This window comes from Erithacus rubecula, assembly GCF_903797595.1.
Source record: "Erithacus rubecula genome assembly, chromosome: 24".
Taxonomy (NCBI): Eukaryota; Metazoa; Chordata; class Aves; order Passeriformes; family Muscicapidae; genus Erithacus; species Erithacus rubecula.
Window position 1 is genome coordinate 1,011,855 of NC_136676.1, and position 15,076 is coordinate 1,026,930.

General features: G+C 52.2%; 1 protein-coding gene across 2 annotated transcripts; it reads right to left on the reverse strand.

The window, feature by feature from the left end:
- Positions 1–749: 749 nt before the first annotated feature.
- Positions 750–13,951, reverse strand: SDHB (succinate dehydrogenase complex iron sulfur subunit B). Of its 2 annotated transcripts, XM_079326249.1 has the most exons (9): positions 13,826–13,951; positions 10,901–11,025; positions 9,081–9,166; positions 5,436–5,572; positions 4,980–5,096; positions 2,296–2,397; positions 1,430–1,552; positions 873–972; positions 750–840 (listed from the first exon to the last, which is right to left on the reverse strand). In XM_079326249.1, exons 1-8 carry the CDS (start codon positions 13,898–13,900, stop codon positions 895–897), a joined length of 843 nt encoding a protein of 280 aa, XP_079182375.1. In that variant the 5' UTR covers positions 13,901–13,951; the 3' UTR covers positions 750–840; positions 873–894. The 2 variants fall into 2 exon arrangements, with proteins under 2 accessions (XP_079182375.1, XP_079182374.1); XM_079326248.1 differs by having other exon boundaries at positions 750–972.
- Between the last annotated feature and the right edge of the window lie 1,125 nt (positions 13,952–15,076).

Here is a 15,076-nt window from a genome sequence, read left to right on the forward strand (position 1 = left end):
TGCACCCCGAAACCGGGCTGTGACACGCGGGGGATGCTGGGAAATGGAGTCCACACCCCAAAATCAGGGTGTGGCACCCGGGGGATGCTGGGAAATGGAGTCTGCACCCCGAAACCGGGCTGGGACATCCCAGGAGTGGCATCCTGGTGACCTCAGCAGGAGCAGCATCACATTTCTGGGAGGTTTGAATTGTTCAAACCAAAAGCCACAAATTCAAAGCTGAAGCAATTCCTTTCTCTCAGCCCCAGGAGCTGCTCCAAACATCCCAAACTGGAAAAAGTTGGAGGTTGAAATACCAGGGAAAAGAGGAGGATTCAACCCAAAAAATTCCAGTTCCTTAGGATTTGGAGTAAAAATCAGGAATATAAACCAGGATCCCATGGGCTGGGAAGAGAACACCTTGCTCCTGGTGGAATTGGGATCTGGAGGCAAAAATATGAGAGAAAAGATGATTCAACCCTAAAAAATCCCATTTCCTTGGGATCTGGAGTAAAAATCAGGATGCCACGGGGCAGGATGGGACACCTCACTCCTGGTGGATCTGCCCCCAGGGTTTTACCCCATGCTGCACCCTGGGAGCTCCACATCCTCAGTTTGGGGAGTTCAGGCCCAAGGTCCCTGCACTGTTCCCTGGCACCAGCCAATCCCAGGATTTCCAGCTCTCCCCAGCCCTGAGAAGGCTGGGATGGCAAAAGGTTCCATGAGGGGAATTAATAAAGGATTAATAAAGGACCAATAAAAGGATAGAGTTGTTCTTTACAGCCTTTATTGCAGGTGCACAGGTAAGCCCTGGCACAGGTAACGCCCTGCTGGAGCTGCCAGGTGTGAGGGTCACTCAGGGTCACTCTGAGGTCACTCAGGGTCACTCTGAGGTCACTCCAGGTCACTCAGCCCTCAGGCAGCTGCTGCCTTCTGCTTGTAGGTCGCCATCATCTTCTTGATCTCAGCGATGGCTTTGCCGGGGTTCAGCCCCTGTGGGAGGGGCTGGTCAGTGCCTCTGGGGGGGCTGCAGCACCTCCCCTCCCTCCCTCCTCCTCTCCAAGCTGTAGTGAACTCCCAAACCTGCTGCTACTTCTTTTTTTCCCCCTAAAACCTGGAATTGAGCTGCTGGAATTGACCCTGGGAAGTCACAGATGGATCCAAGTCACAATAAAATCAAAAATGAGTTGCTACTCATAGAAATATTGGGTACAGGAGGTGCCTGGCACTACTTTTTATCCCAGGACATGGTGACCTGATGAGGCTGTGGCAGTGCCACTGTCCCGTGTCCCCCAAGTGCCACTGTTGCCCCCATGCAGCTGTTCCATGCCAGCTCTGTCCCCATGCCCCCATGGCAGCTGTGCCCCATGGCAGCTGTTCCATGCCAGCTCTGCCCCCATGGCCCCATGGCAGCTGTTCCATGCCAGCTCTGCCCCCATGGCAGCCGTACCTTGGGGCAGGTGCGGGTGCAGTTCATGATGGTGTGGCAGCGGTACAGGGAGAATGGATCCTGCAGCTGCGCCAGCCGCTCCTCCGTGAAGTCATCGCGCGAGTCGATCATCCAGCGGTACGCCTGGGGGGACAGGGGGCTGCCAGCGCCTGGGGACCCCAGCAGGGCCAGCCTGGGACCCTCAGATACAGCCTGCCCACCCAGGGACCTCAGCAGGGCCAGCCTGGGACCTCAGATACAGCCTGCCCACCCAGGGACCCCAGCAGGGCCAGCCTGGGACCTCAGATACAGCCTGGCCACCCAGGAACCTCAGCAGGGCCAGCCTGGGACCCCAGCAGGGCCAGCCTGGGACCTCAGCTAGACCCTGCCCACTCATAAACTTCTCAGCTACACCCTGCCCACCCAGGCCAGGTGACACTGACCCCTGAGAATTCAAATTTTCTGTTTTTCAGATCTGTGCCTGGCTCTGAACTCCACAGCCTGTCACATGCTGGTCTCCCATTTTAAGCAGGCAAAGCAATTTCTCTGAAACTCAAGAATACCCTACAGCTTCAGGCCCAGAAAAGTACAAATGAAATGAACTGTGTGGAGCAAACTGGGGATAAACGACTTCATTACCTGAAGCTGTAATTGGAGGATTAACCCTTGATATGCAAATGAACCAAATTTGTAATTGTCTGAAAAACTCGTGACATCTTGGGTGTAACCTCAGAGGCTTCTGACAGCCCAAGGTGAGTCTGTGATAGGCCTTTAACAAACACGCACTTTTATTCTCATAATCTTGTCTGGTCCCTGTTCTAGGCAGCCACTCCAAGGCATCAGCAGTGGCAGGTGACACCAGCCAGGTGACAAAGATCCATCCTCACCTGCATGAGCACAGCAGGGCCCAGGTACTTGTCCCCGTTCCACCAGTAGCTGGGACAGCTGGTGCTGCAGCAGGCACACAGGATGCACTCATAGAGCCCGTCCTGCCAGGGGAGGGGACACGGCAGGATGTCACCAAAGGGCAGGTGACACAGGGCTCCACCCTCTGTCACCTCCCCTCCGTGTGAGGCAGAGCTGCTGTGGGGCAACAATTCCTGAGGGGATCAATCCCAACCCTCCCAGATGGAGGACAGGAACTGTCCCCCAAAGCCCTATGGACCCCCAGGGTCCTTGAGGCCACCTCCCAGCTCAGGGGATTCTCTGGTGATAGGACCCACACAGTGAACCAGGATCTGGGACAGCAGGGGAAGGGCACGGCCTGGAGAGGAAGGGGAAGCTGCTGGGATCTCCTGCATTCCTGCCCTGGGATCCCCTACATCCCTGCTCCATTCTCCTGCTCCCCAGCCCTGGGATCCCCTACATCCCTGCTCCATTCTCCTGCTCCCCAGCCCTGGGATCCCCTACATCCCTGCTCCATTCTCCTGCTCCCCTGCCCTGGGATCCCCTACATCCCTGCCCCATTCTCCTGCACCCCTGCCCTGGGCTCTCCTGCATCCCTGCCCTGGGCTCTCCTGCATCCCTGCCCTGGACTCTCCTGCATCCCTGCCCTGGGCTCTCCTGCACCCCTGCCCTGGGATTTCCTGCACCCCTGCCCTGGGCTCTCCTGCACCCCTGCCCTGGGCTCTCCTGCACCCCTGCCCTGGGATTTCCTGCACCCCTGCCCTGGGCTCTCCTGCACCCCTGCCCTGGGCTCTCCTGCACCCCTGCCCTGGGATTTCCTGAATCCCTGCCCTGGGCTCTCCTCCATCTCTCCCCTGGCATTTCCTGTATCCCTGCCTCTCTCCCCACCCTGGGTCTCCCCCACTCCCAGCTCCTCCCCAGCCTGTCCCTGCCAGGACAGGCAGAGATTTGTCCCCAGTGAACAATTCCAGGTGTGCCTGGCAGGGAAGGGAGAGCAAAGTCTGCCCAGCAGCCTCGGGGTAAGCTCAGGGTGCAGCCTGTCCCTGAGGGCACCCAGGGCACAGGAGCAGAGTCCTGGATCACTTCCCCATTTCCAGGTACAGGAGGAGTTCAGCTCCACACAGAAGTGACTCAGACAGCTCTGCTCATTCCTGCTGGAATGAGGAGCTGATTCCTCATTCTGGACAGGACACTGAGGAGCTCAGGGTGGCCCTGTGGCCCATCAGTTTCTCCCAAACACAGACAGAGGCCAACCTGGCTTAATTTACATTACTGATCCCAAAGGGATCAGACAAGATGGGAATTGGTGCAGGAGAACCAACTGCTGCCTCTGCAGAGATTCCTGCAGGCTCTCCAGCTCTGGGGCTATTATGGGATGTCACTTGCAGTGTTCCCCTGAACGCCCTTTGCTCAGCCTCCCTTCCTGCAGTTCACCAAAATGGAGATTTGGTGCCTCTGCAGCAGAGCAAGGACAGCCTGAGCTGGGAGCTGGGGAATGATGGATCCATTCCAGCAGGTTGGAGGAAAAACCTCTCCTGATCTGCTCCTAATCCCTGTGCCAGCCATGGAAATCCACCCCAAAACTTGGCCACACTATCAGCCTTTTAAAGAGCTCAAAAAAATCCCCTCAAAATCCCCCTGCTCAGCACAGACACACCAAATCTTGCACTTTGGCTTTCCCAGGAGCTTTCCAGGCTGCAAAACCCATGAGCTGGGAGCAGGGTCAGACACCCCAGCACAGCTGAACTATTCCAGCCTGGAATTTCACATGGCAGATGTGGGAATGGGATCAGAGCTCCCCTGGAAACCCCAGCTCTCTGCCCTGAGCAAGCAGCTACAGGGCCTTTGACCCCCATTCTAGGGCCCTGTCCCTTATCCCATGTCCCTGTCCCCCATCCCAGGCCCCTGTCCCTCATCCCAGGTCCCTGTCCCCCATCCCAGGTCCCTGTCCCCCATGCCAGGTCCCTGTCCCTCATCCCAGGTCCCTGTCCCCCATCCCAGGTCCCTGTCCCTCATCCCAGGGCTCTGTCCCTCATGCCAGGGCTCTGTCCCTCATGCCAGGGCTCTGTCCCCCATCCCACGTCCCTGTCCCCCATCCCAGGCCCCTGTCCCTCATCCCAGGCCCCTGTCCCCCATCCCAGGCCCCTGTCCCTCATCCCAGGTCCCTGTCCCCCATCCCAGGGCTCTGTCCCCCATCCCAGGTCCCTGTCCCTCATCCCAGGTCCCTGTCCCCCATCCCAGGTCCCTGTCCCCCATCCCAGGTCCCTGTCCCCCATCCCAGGGCTCTGTCCCCCATCCCAGGGCTCTGTCCCCCATCCCAGGGCTCTGTCCCCCATCCCAGGTCCCTGTCCCCCATCCCAGGGCTCTGTCCCCCATCTCAGGTCCCTGTCCCCCATCCCAGGTCCCTGTCCCCCATCCCAGGGCTCTGTCCCCCATCCCAGGGCTCTGTCCCCCATCCCAGGTCCCTGTCCCCCATCCCAGGGCTCTGTCCCCCATCTCAGGTCCCTGTCCCCCATCCCAGGTCCCTGTCCCCCATCCCAGGTCCCTGTCCCCCATCCCAGGCCCCATCCCCCACTCAGGTGCCCTGTCCCCCCTGCCAGGATTGGATCTCAGCAGGTGTGGGGATGTGCAGCTGCCCAGGTGTGACCCTCAGCAGGGCAGTGACCAGTTTCTGGCGCTCCTCAATGGACTGCAGGTACTGCTGCTTGCCCTCCTTGGACTCGTCCTTCTTCTTCAGGTAGGGCTCAATGGACTTGTACTGTGCATAGAAGTTACTCAGGTCCTGCCAGGGGAACACAGAGCATCTCCTCAGCTTCTGGGGAATATCCCCAGCTGGATGCACCCCACCCCCACCCTGCTGCCCAAGCCGTGGGGCTCCCACCCCTCCCTTCAGCCCCACCCTCAGGGCAGAGCCTCTTCCAGCATCCCACCCAAATCCCCTCCTGGCACAGCTTCACCTCAAATTCACACCTCAACCCTCCCCAAACCTGCCACATTCCAGGCCAGGACATATTTAGTCACTGGGACCCACCCAAGGGACACTGAGCCCTGACCTTGGTGGCACCTGCCACGCCTGTCCCAGCCCTGGGTGTCCCCTGGACCCTCCAGGGGCTGCACTCACCGGGACCAGGTCCTTCACCACGTACATGTGGGGCAGGGGGTAGATCTTGGTGACTTTGTTGAGGTCACTGTCGATTTTTTTGATGCAGGCCAGGGTGTTGCCCCCAGCAATGTTCATTGCACAGGAGCCACAGATCCCTGAGGGGGAAAAGCAGAGCCAAGTGTGGGATTTTCCCTCCTGGCCCCAAAAACAGCCCTGGGGAGGCTCCACTCGACTCTTCCCAATCCATCAGGATCCCAAAAAACCTCTGCTCGACCTGCCAGGGTCTTGGAAACCCCTTTCCAACCCAGCAGGGTCCTCACCCAGCCCAGGAAACCTCCCAGAAAGGCTCTTCCCAACCTTCTGGGACCCTCACTTATCCCAAAAAAACCTTCTCTCACTGCACCAGGGTCCTCACCCATTCCAGGAAACCTCATCACTGGTCCTGGAAAAGCCTCTTCCTGACCCTCCAGAGGCCTCACCCATCCCAAAAAATCTCTTCTTGCTCTCCCAGTATCCTCATCTGTCCTGGAAAACCTCTTCCCAACCTGCCAGGGTCTCAAAAAACTTCTTCTCTCAATCCACCAGATTCCCAAAAAGACCCCTCCCACTCCACCAGGGTCTTTCCCACAAAACCCTAAAGGAAAAAAATGCTGGAATTTGCCACTGGGGCCAAATATTTTTTAACTTCAACAAGGAAATGAGGTGGTTTGGGTGTGGTCTGGGGAGATCTCTGCTCTCAGGTTTGGGGCATGAGGTGGGAGCCAAGAGAGGCATAAAATAAATGAAAAATAATAAAAATTGCAACCAAAAACATGACATTAAAATGTGGGAAACTGCTGCAGCTTCCTGAGTCAGAGAATCCCAGAGCTGGCAGGGACCTCTGGGAATCCTCCAGTCCAACCCTGGAGCAGGTGACACTGGAATGTGGTTTGGGAGTCTCCAGACAGGGACACCTAGGACCTCCCTGGGCACTGCCCAACTTTTTTTGTCCCTAAAAGCCACAGTTCTGACTGGTTTCTGTCCTTCCTTTCCAGGCTGGGATGGATCCAAGCTGCAGCAAACCCACAAATGTGCTGCTGCTCGTAGAAATAATGGTCAGAGGAGCTGCTCAGCACCCCTTTTTTTTTTTGTTATCAGATGTTGGAGTCTAGAAAACAGAGGTCACAGAGAGGGTTTGAATTAAAACCTTTAAATGAATTAAAGCATATTAAGCCACTCATACATAAAATAAAGGTCTATGCTTAAGTTTTAAGTAAGTACATTTAAGTAAGTAAAAATATGTTTGAAGTGCTTTAAGTAGTAAAAGCCTTAAAATTTAGTGTGAAAAGTAAGTTTTGGTGAGAACTTAAAAACAAAAAAAAGCTTCAAAAACAAGTCTCAGTGAGAGCTCAAAAACAGTTTTAAACATAATAAAAGTATAGTAAGAATATTGCTTACATTCTTCAGATAGAAAAGATAAACTGTATGTGTACATGATACATAAACTTTTGTATTAAAACACTAGAATTGCTTTGGATTTGTGTTTGTTCCCTAGACTATTCCCTTTTTCCCCCCTTTTTCTTAAAATTGTTTAACCTACTCTGAAGAGCACCAGAAGCTCACACCTATAGCCTGGCCTAGACAACAACATTTCCCAACTCCAAAAAGACTAATGGCAGACTAAGTAAACTGAGCTGCAGCTCATAAAGCAGAATTCTGAATTTATCATCTCTTTGGAGTGATGCTAAATTTTATTGTTCAGTATTGTTCAATTTTTTGTGCAAGAGATTGCTTTACCTAATAAACAAACAATTGTTTCCACTTCTCTCCAAAGAAATCTCTGTCCCAAACCAATTAGAAAAAGGGCTGCTTAAATTTGTTTTCTAGAAGAATCCCTTTAAAAGTTTCCTCCTAAACCAAAACACCCTGGAATAAGCAGCCTCTCCTCACAAAAGGGGAATAAATAACCCAAATCATCCCTCAAATTCAGGAATGGAAGGCAGAGGCTCCTTCCTGGGGCACAAACTCACCCACAGGTGAGAGGAGAGACAGCAGAGGGACAGAAATAGCCCAACAAAGAGATGAAATGACACCTGTGATGGTGTCCAGCCCTGGCACTGCCACCAGGCTCCTCCTGCCACTGCATTTTCCAGCCAGCAGGGAGGGGAGCAGGAATGTGGGATCAGGGGTGCCACAGAAGGGGCAGGATGGAACCAGCCCAGCCTGAAAATCTGTCCTGTCCAGGGAAAATATTCAGGGCAGTGAATTCCAGCTTGGGAAGAGTTTTGGCAGTCTGGGAACCCCACTCTGTGTGGAATTCCTGCCCCTGCTGTGCAGATTCCAGGGGAAAAGCTGCCTCAGGAGCTCTGCTTTCCATTTCCATCCCAGACAAAACAGCCCCAGGCACCACCTGCCCTGAGACTGCCCCTGCCTGCAGGCCCACCTGTTAATCCAGAGCATTCCAGCCAGGAATGCAATCCCACAGCTCAGCATGACCCTAATCCAGAGCATTCCAGCCAGGAATGCAATCCCACAGCTCAGCATGACCCTAATCCAGGGTCACTCCAGCCAGGAATGCAATCCCACAGCTCAGCATGACCCTAATCCAGAGCATTCCAGCCAGGAATGCAATCCCACAGCTCAGCATGACCCTAATCCAGAGCATTCCAGCCAGGAATGCAATCCCACAGCTCAGCATGACCCTAATCCAGGGTCACTCCAGCCAGGAATGCAATCCCACAGCTCAGCATGACCCTAATCCAGGGTCACTCCAGCCAGGAATGCAATCCCACAGCTCAGCATGACCCTAATCCAGGGTCACTCCAGCCAGGAATGCAATCCCACAGCTCAGCATGACCCTAATCCAGAGCATTCCAGCCAGGAATGCAATCCCACAGCTCAGCATGACCCTAATCCAGAGCATTCCAGCCAGGAATGCAATCCCATAGCTCAGCATGACCCTAATCCAGGGTCACTCCAGCCAGGAATGCAATCCCACAGCTCAGTAACCAGCATGAGATGTGGATCAGGAGTTTTTCCCAAGGCAAGAAAGTCCCAAAGCTGCCTCAGAGCAGATGTGGGAGCAGCCACAACCCCAAACCACCAATGGCCTTTTCCTCAGTCCATCCCTGCCCTTGGCCAAAGGGCCAAGGAGAAGATTCCTGGAGCTGTTCCTCGAAGTCCCACAGGCTCTCCCAGTTCCACCAGTGTGATTTCCACAGCAGCTCTGGCACAGTCTCTGCTCCTTGCTCCCATTCCACCCCTGCCCTCTCAGCCTCCCTGCTGCAACCTCTCCCTGGATTGCCCCACGCACTGGGAGGCAGTAGATGAACCAGACTGGGAGAGAACTGGAACAACTGGGAGCTGTGGAAGGAATTACTGGAGCTGGCAGCTCAGAACTGTGTCATTACACCCCAACTCCAGCTTTACTCCCTGGTTCATTTTGGTGTTTTATCCTCACAGGGGAGGGTTCTGAGTTTCACCCTTGGTCATTTTGGTGTCTTATCTCCCCAGGGGCAGGTTCTGAGTTTCACCCTTGGTCATTTTGGTGTCTTATCCCCCCAGGGGCAGGTTCTGAGTTTCACCCTTGGTCATTTTGGTGTTTTATCCCCCAGGGGGCAGGGCAGGGGGGCTGAGCTCTCTGGGGGTCCCACAGTCAGCCCTCCAGCCATGGCCTGTCCTTACCCTCCCTGCAGGACCTGCGGAAGGTCAGTGTGGAGTCCATCTCGTTCTTGATCTTGATCAGGGCGTCGAGCACCATGGGCCCACACCTGCAGCACAAACCCAGCCACTGACCCTGCAGAGCCCCACACTCAGGCTTTGAGCCCTGCACCCATCCTTGGCTTTTCATCAACTGCCATTCACTGTGTGTCAACCCCAGGGAGCAAACAGGGACCTGGGCACCAGCAGGGCAGCCCAGGGCCAGTGTGGGGCTCACACTCTCCTGTGCTGATCACACTCTGGGCCAGGCTGTGACAGCCCTGCCCGTCCCTGTGAATCACAAGGGACACAGGACAAACACTTGGGGACAATTTTTGTCATTTTACACCCAGGGCACCACCCAGGGATTATTCACTGGGGCAAAGCCACCTCAAAACCAGAGCTGTTGCTCTTGTGGGTTTTGAGTAGGGACTGGGTGGGACTGAGAGCTCAGGGAAGGGTTTGGGGTAGATTCCTGAGGAGGAGCTCAGGGAAGGGTTTGGGGGGGATTCCTGAGGAGGAGCTCAGGGAAGGGTTTGGGGTGGATTCCTCTAGAGCAGCTCAGGGAAGGGTTTGGGGGGGATTCCTGAGGAGGAGCTCAGGGAAGGGTTTGGGGGGGATTCCTGAAGAGGAGCTCAGGGAAGGGTTTGGGGGGGATTCCTGAGGAGGAGCTCAGGGAAGGGTTTGGGGGGGATTCCTGAGGAGGAGCTCAGGGAAGGGTTTGGGGGGGATTCCTGAGGAGGAGCTCAGGGAAGGGTTTGGGGTGGATTCCTCTGGAGCAGCTCAGGGAAGGGTTTGGGGGGGATTCCTGAGGAGGAGCTCAGGGAAGGGTTTGGGGAGGATTCCTCTGGAGCAGCTCTGGGAAATCCATGCAGAACATCCATGGGAAGGTTTCTGAGCCCTTTCCCAGGATCCCAGGGAAGCAAGAGCTGTTTTGGAGCTGTTTCATCCACACAGCCAAGTGTGGATAGACCATGGGAAGAGCACCTGCTCTCCCTGGGAGTTGTGAGCAGCACATGGAATTCTCTTCTGGAATAATCCCAGAAAGGGTTGGGGTGGAAGGGCAGGCAGAGACAACTTCCTCTATATCCCAGCTGGCTCCAGGACACATCCAGCCTGGCCTGGGACACTTCCAGGGATGTGGCAGCCACAGCTTCTCTGGAAATTCTGTGCCAGCCTCATAGGGAAGAACTCCTTCCCAAAATCCCATCTCAACCTCTCCTAGGGAAGAATTTATTCCCAGTATCCCACCCAAACCTCTCCTGTTTTGGTTCCAGCCCTGTCCCCTGTCACTGTTCCTGACACCTGCCAGGCCACCACCTGGCCATGGGAAAAGCTGCCCTCCTTCTTCTTCAGCAGCCCCCAAACCTCTCAAATAAATCAAGTTTATTGAATCCACCAGCACCTCTTTACCCCTTCCCAGGGACACAGACAGGCCCTCATATGTCACAGCACTGTCACCTTTCCCTGCTGGGACAGTGGCACTGGGGACACCTTCAGCACCGAGGTCAGGCAGGGGAAAACAGCCCCACAGGAGCTTGGGGAAACCTGCTTTTTCCTGGAATAACACCCATGGTGCCTGTGGAAAATCTGCTTTTTCCTGGAATAACACCCACGGTGCCTGTGGAAAATCTGCTTTTTCCTGGGATAATTTGCTTCTCCTGTGGAAAATCTGCTTTTTCCTGGGATAACACCATGGTGGCTGTGCTCACAACGAGCTGCTCTGTGCCAGAGGGGAGCAGCCCCCTCCCAGCCATTCCCTGGAGCTGGGACTGTCCCCAGCCCCATTCCCCAGGGATACCCACTTGTTCAGGTCCACCTCGTAGGTCTGCATGCGGGGTTTGTCCCCGGGCTTGTCGGGGTCCCATCTGTAAATGGCGAATTTCTTCAACCGCGGCGCCGCCGCCGCCGTCTGCGCCTCCCGCAGCACCTGGGCCCAGGGAGAAACAGCTCAGATCCAGGGAAAAACAGCTCAGATCCAGGGAAAAACAGCTCAGATCCACCCTGGATCCAGGGAGAAACAGCTCAGATCCAGGGAAAAACAGCTCAAATCCACCCTGGATCCAGAGAGAAACAGCTCAGATCCAGGGAAAACCAGCTCAGAACCACCCTGGATCCAGAGAGAAACAGCTCAGATCCACCCTGGATCCAGAGAGAAACAGCTCAGATCCAGGGAGAAACAGCTCAGATCCAGGGAGAAACAGCTCAGATCCACCCTGGATCCAGGGAGAAACAGCTCAGATCCAGGGAAAAACAGCTCAGATCCACCCTGGATCCAGAGAGAAACAGCTCAGATCCAGGGAAAAACAGCTCAGATCCACCCTGGATCCAGGGAGAAACAGCTCAGATCCAGGGAAAAACAGCTCAGATCCACCCTGGATCCAGGGAGAAACAGCTCAGATCCAGGGAAAAACAGCTCAGATCCACCCTGGATCCAGGGAGAAACAGCTCAGAACCAGGGAAAAACAGCTCAGATCCACCCTGGATCCAGAGAGAAACAGCTCAGATCCAGGGAAAAAACAGCTCAGATCCAGGGAAAAACAGCTCAGATCCACCCTGGATCCGGAGAGAAACAGCTCAGATCCACCCTGGATCCAGGGAGAAACAGCTCAGATCCACCCTGGATCCAGGGAGAAACAGCTCAGATCCAGGGAAAAACAGCTCAGATCCACCCTGGATCCAGAGAGAAACAGCTCAGATCCACCCTGGGTCCAGGGAGAAACAGCTCAGATAATGGGTAAAACATTCTCAGATCCCACAAGGAGAGCTCCAGGAGGAGATACAGAGATGGATATGTGTGCATAGATAGAAAATATATTAAATATATTAACTATATGTATATACACACACATATATAAAGCTATAAAAATGTGATACCTACATTTATATTTAAACACACCTATATGCAAATATGCTATAAATGTTTGGAAAAGTGTGTGGATATAACATGCTCCATGTATTTATAATGTTATTATATTGTATGTATTTATAGGTTATATATATTATATAACACAGTGTATATTATAAATGTTTATATACATGTATGTTCAGAAACATGTATATGTGCTTATACAAACATGTACATTGTTTATTGTGTATTTTATTTATAAGTTATATGCTTATAAATTATATGTATTTATATATTCTACTGACTGTCATTATGATATAATTATTTATTTTATACTTCATTGTGTTTAAAATTATAGCATATGTGTTTATATATTCCATGTATTCTGTACTTACACATATTTATACAGTGCATATTCAATAGAACACATCATATTTGTATGTATTTATATATATACAAACACATTTATGTGTATATGTAAGTACACATTCCATTTTATAAGGGATGAATTTATATATTCTCTGTGTGTTTATGAATTACATGTATTTATATACATGCTTATAAGTTGTATTTGTTTGTGCCTTATAAGTGTAATTATAATAATTTAATTCTATTTTAGGTCTGTATATATTTATGTACATTTTATGTACATTAATTAGATATGTCTGTGTATAATGTCTGTAAATATACATATATACACATATTACACATATATATTTATAAATAAATGTATATAAAACCATAAAATTGCAAATATATAAATGTATATATTTACACATATATAAATACATTTATATATGCAAATATATATAGTTTTTCTTAATTATTTTTATTTATTTAGAATTAAATCTTTTATATAAATATATCCTGGGGCTCCCCCTGCCTGAAGCAAGACCAATATTCCCAAAATTTGCTCTCCTTGTTCTTCCCAGCCTTTTCCAGGTTCCAGTGGCCAGCCCTGCTCCCCTCTCCCAGGAAAACCCCACTGCAGCTCCGACTGCTCTTCCTGAACTGCCCCCAAATTCCATTTATCCCCCCAGCCCCTCCCAGCTGCCCCTTGCCCTGTTCTTCCCTATTTCACCTCATCCTGGATCCCTCCTGCCCTTTCCCTCCCAGTCCCAAATCCCACAGACCCTATTCCTCACAAATCCCAAAATCCCCCCCAAAAACCCTGACACTGACCCTATTCCTCACAAATACCCCTGACACTGACCCTATTCCTCACAAATCCCAAAAACCCCTGACACTGACCCTATTCCTCCCAAAAACCCCTGACACTGACCCTATTCCTCACAAATCCCAAAAACCCCTGACACTGACCCTATTCCTCATAAAAACCCCTGACACTGACCCTATTCCTCCCAAAACCCCCTGACACTGACCCTATTCCTCACAAAAACCCCTGACACTGACCCTATTCCTCCCAAATACTCCTGACACTGACCCTATTCCTCATAAAAACCCCTGACACTGACCCTATTCCTCATAAAAACCCCTGACACTGACCCTATTCCTCACAAAACCCAAAACCCCCTGACACTGACCCTATTCCTCCCTAAATCCAACAGTTCCTCTGCCACTGACCCTATTCCTCCCAAATCCCACAGCCCCTCTGCCACTGACCCTATTTCCCGGCAGCCCACTCCATTTTCCCAGATTTTCCCGCCCCCCAGTCCTGTCTGGAGCTTTCCCCTGCCCCTCCCAGCCCCCCCACACCATCTCTCCCACCCTTTCCCTCCCATCCATCCCCAGTTCCCTCCCAGCCCCTTCCAGCTCCCTCTCCCCCTCAGCTCACCCCTTTCTCTCCCACCGCCATCCTGCCGCCCAGCCCGCCTCTGCCGCGCCTGCCCTCCCTCCATCCCCGCCCCCCGCGGCCCCTCACCGCCCGCGGCCCGGCCCGCAGCAGCCGCGCGGGGACTCCGCGCCTCAAGGAGACTCCGACCGCGGCCGCCGCCATCTTGGCTCTGCGCAGTTCCACCCGCCCCGGAAGCGCTCCCTCGCCGCCATGTTGCTGCGCTGCCGGAAGCGGCTCCGCCATTTTAGGTGTGGCGGCGCCTTCAGGAAAGGCGCCATGTTGGGTGTGGCGCGCCCTGTGGGACACGGCGGGGTGGCGGGGGCAGGACGCCTAAATCCTCCTTTTTCTTTCTTCAGTTCCTCTTGTTTTCTCTCCAGTAATTACCAGCATCATTATTTTGCACGGAGATGCCTGTGCTGCCACCGCAATCCTCAAGGGGACTTGCCCCAAAAACAACGGGGCAAATGGTGGGTGCTGGGGAGCAAAGAATCCCAGAGACATTAAGGTGGGAAAAGCTCTCCAAGGTCCCTGTAGGACCTTCAAATCTGTGATAATTGATAAATGAATCGTGTTAATCCAGAAGTTTTGGAGTTTGTATAAACCAGAAAACTTAAAATAAGAAAATAACATGGACCTAGATAAAGAGAAATACATAATTAAACTCACTCTGTTTAAATCCCCTTATTATGAATACTGTGTATACCAGTTTGTAAAAGAAAAAAAAAAACAAAACCAAAAAAAACAAAAAAAACCCAAAAAACTAAAAAACCAGAGGGGTTTTCCATAGTCTGAAAGTTTTGTTTGCAGAATCAGATTTCCTGCCTTTGTAATCGACCACAAACTATCTGCTAAAGATCAGACTTCCTACTTCTGTTTTTTATCTACCAAGACCAGATGGTTACATGACCAATTTTCCGAAGAGCCGTTCCACGAAGTTTGGAAGTTTCTTTGCCCACCACTGCTTACTTTGCAGAATTATTACAACACAACAATTATTGATTACTACAAGGCAAACCAAGGTCGGTGGAAGTTTGGAGTGGGCCGTGACCCCTCCAAGTGTGCTGCTTGTTCTGTCTATATAAAATAAACCAACCTAAATTTTGCTAAATACAGAGACTTTGTTTCTCATTTATAACACTGTTATAATTACTTGTAAGCAGTGGCCACTTTTAGCCAGTTAAAATTTCTCCACAGACTCTTATGTCTATTTTGACCATTAAATCACTGAAACCTTGAGTTTGTTAAATCTAACCCTGACAAGCTTCAATTAAGCTAAAGGGATTTGAAGCTTGGACATCTGGGGTCTTAAATTTATGGCCCTTCAAGGACATTGGAGCA

Coding starts and splice junctions, on each gene's coding strand:
- SDHB (XM_079326249.1), bottom strand. CDS start 13,900: ATGGCGGCGGCCGCGGTCGGAGTCTCCTTGAGGCGCGGAGTCCCCGCG. Junction 5,573..9,080: donor CCGCAGGTCCTGCAGGGAGG/GTAAGGACAGGC, acceptor TTTCCCCCTCAG/GGATCTGTGGCTCCTGTGCA. Junction 1,553..2,295: donor GCCCTGCTGTGCTCATGCAG/GTGAGGATGGAT, acceptor CTGTCCCCCCAG/GCGTACCGCTGGATGATCGA.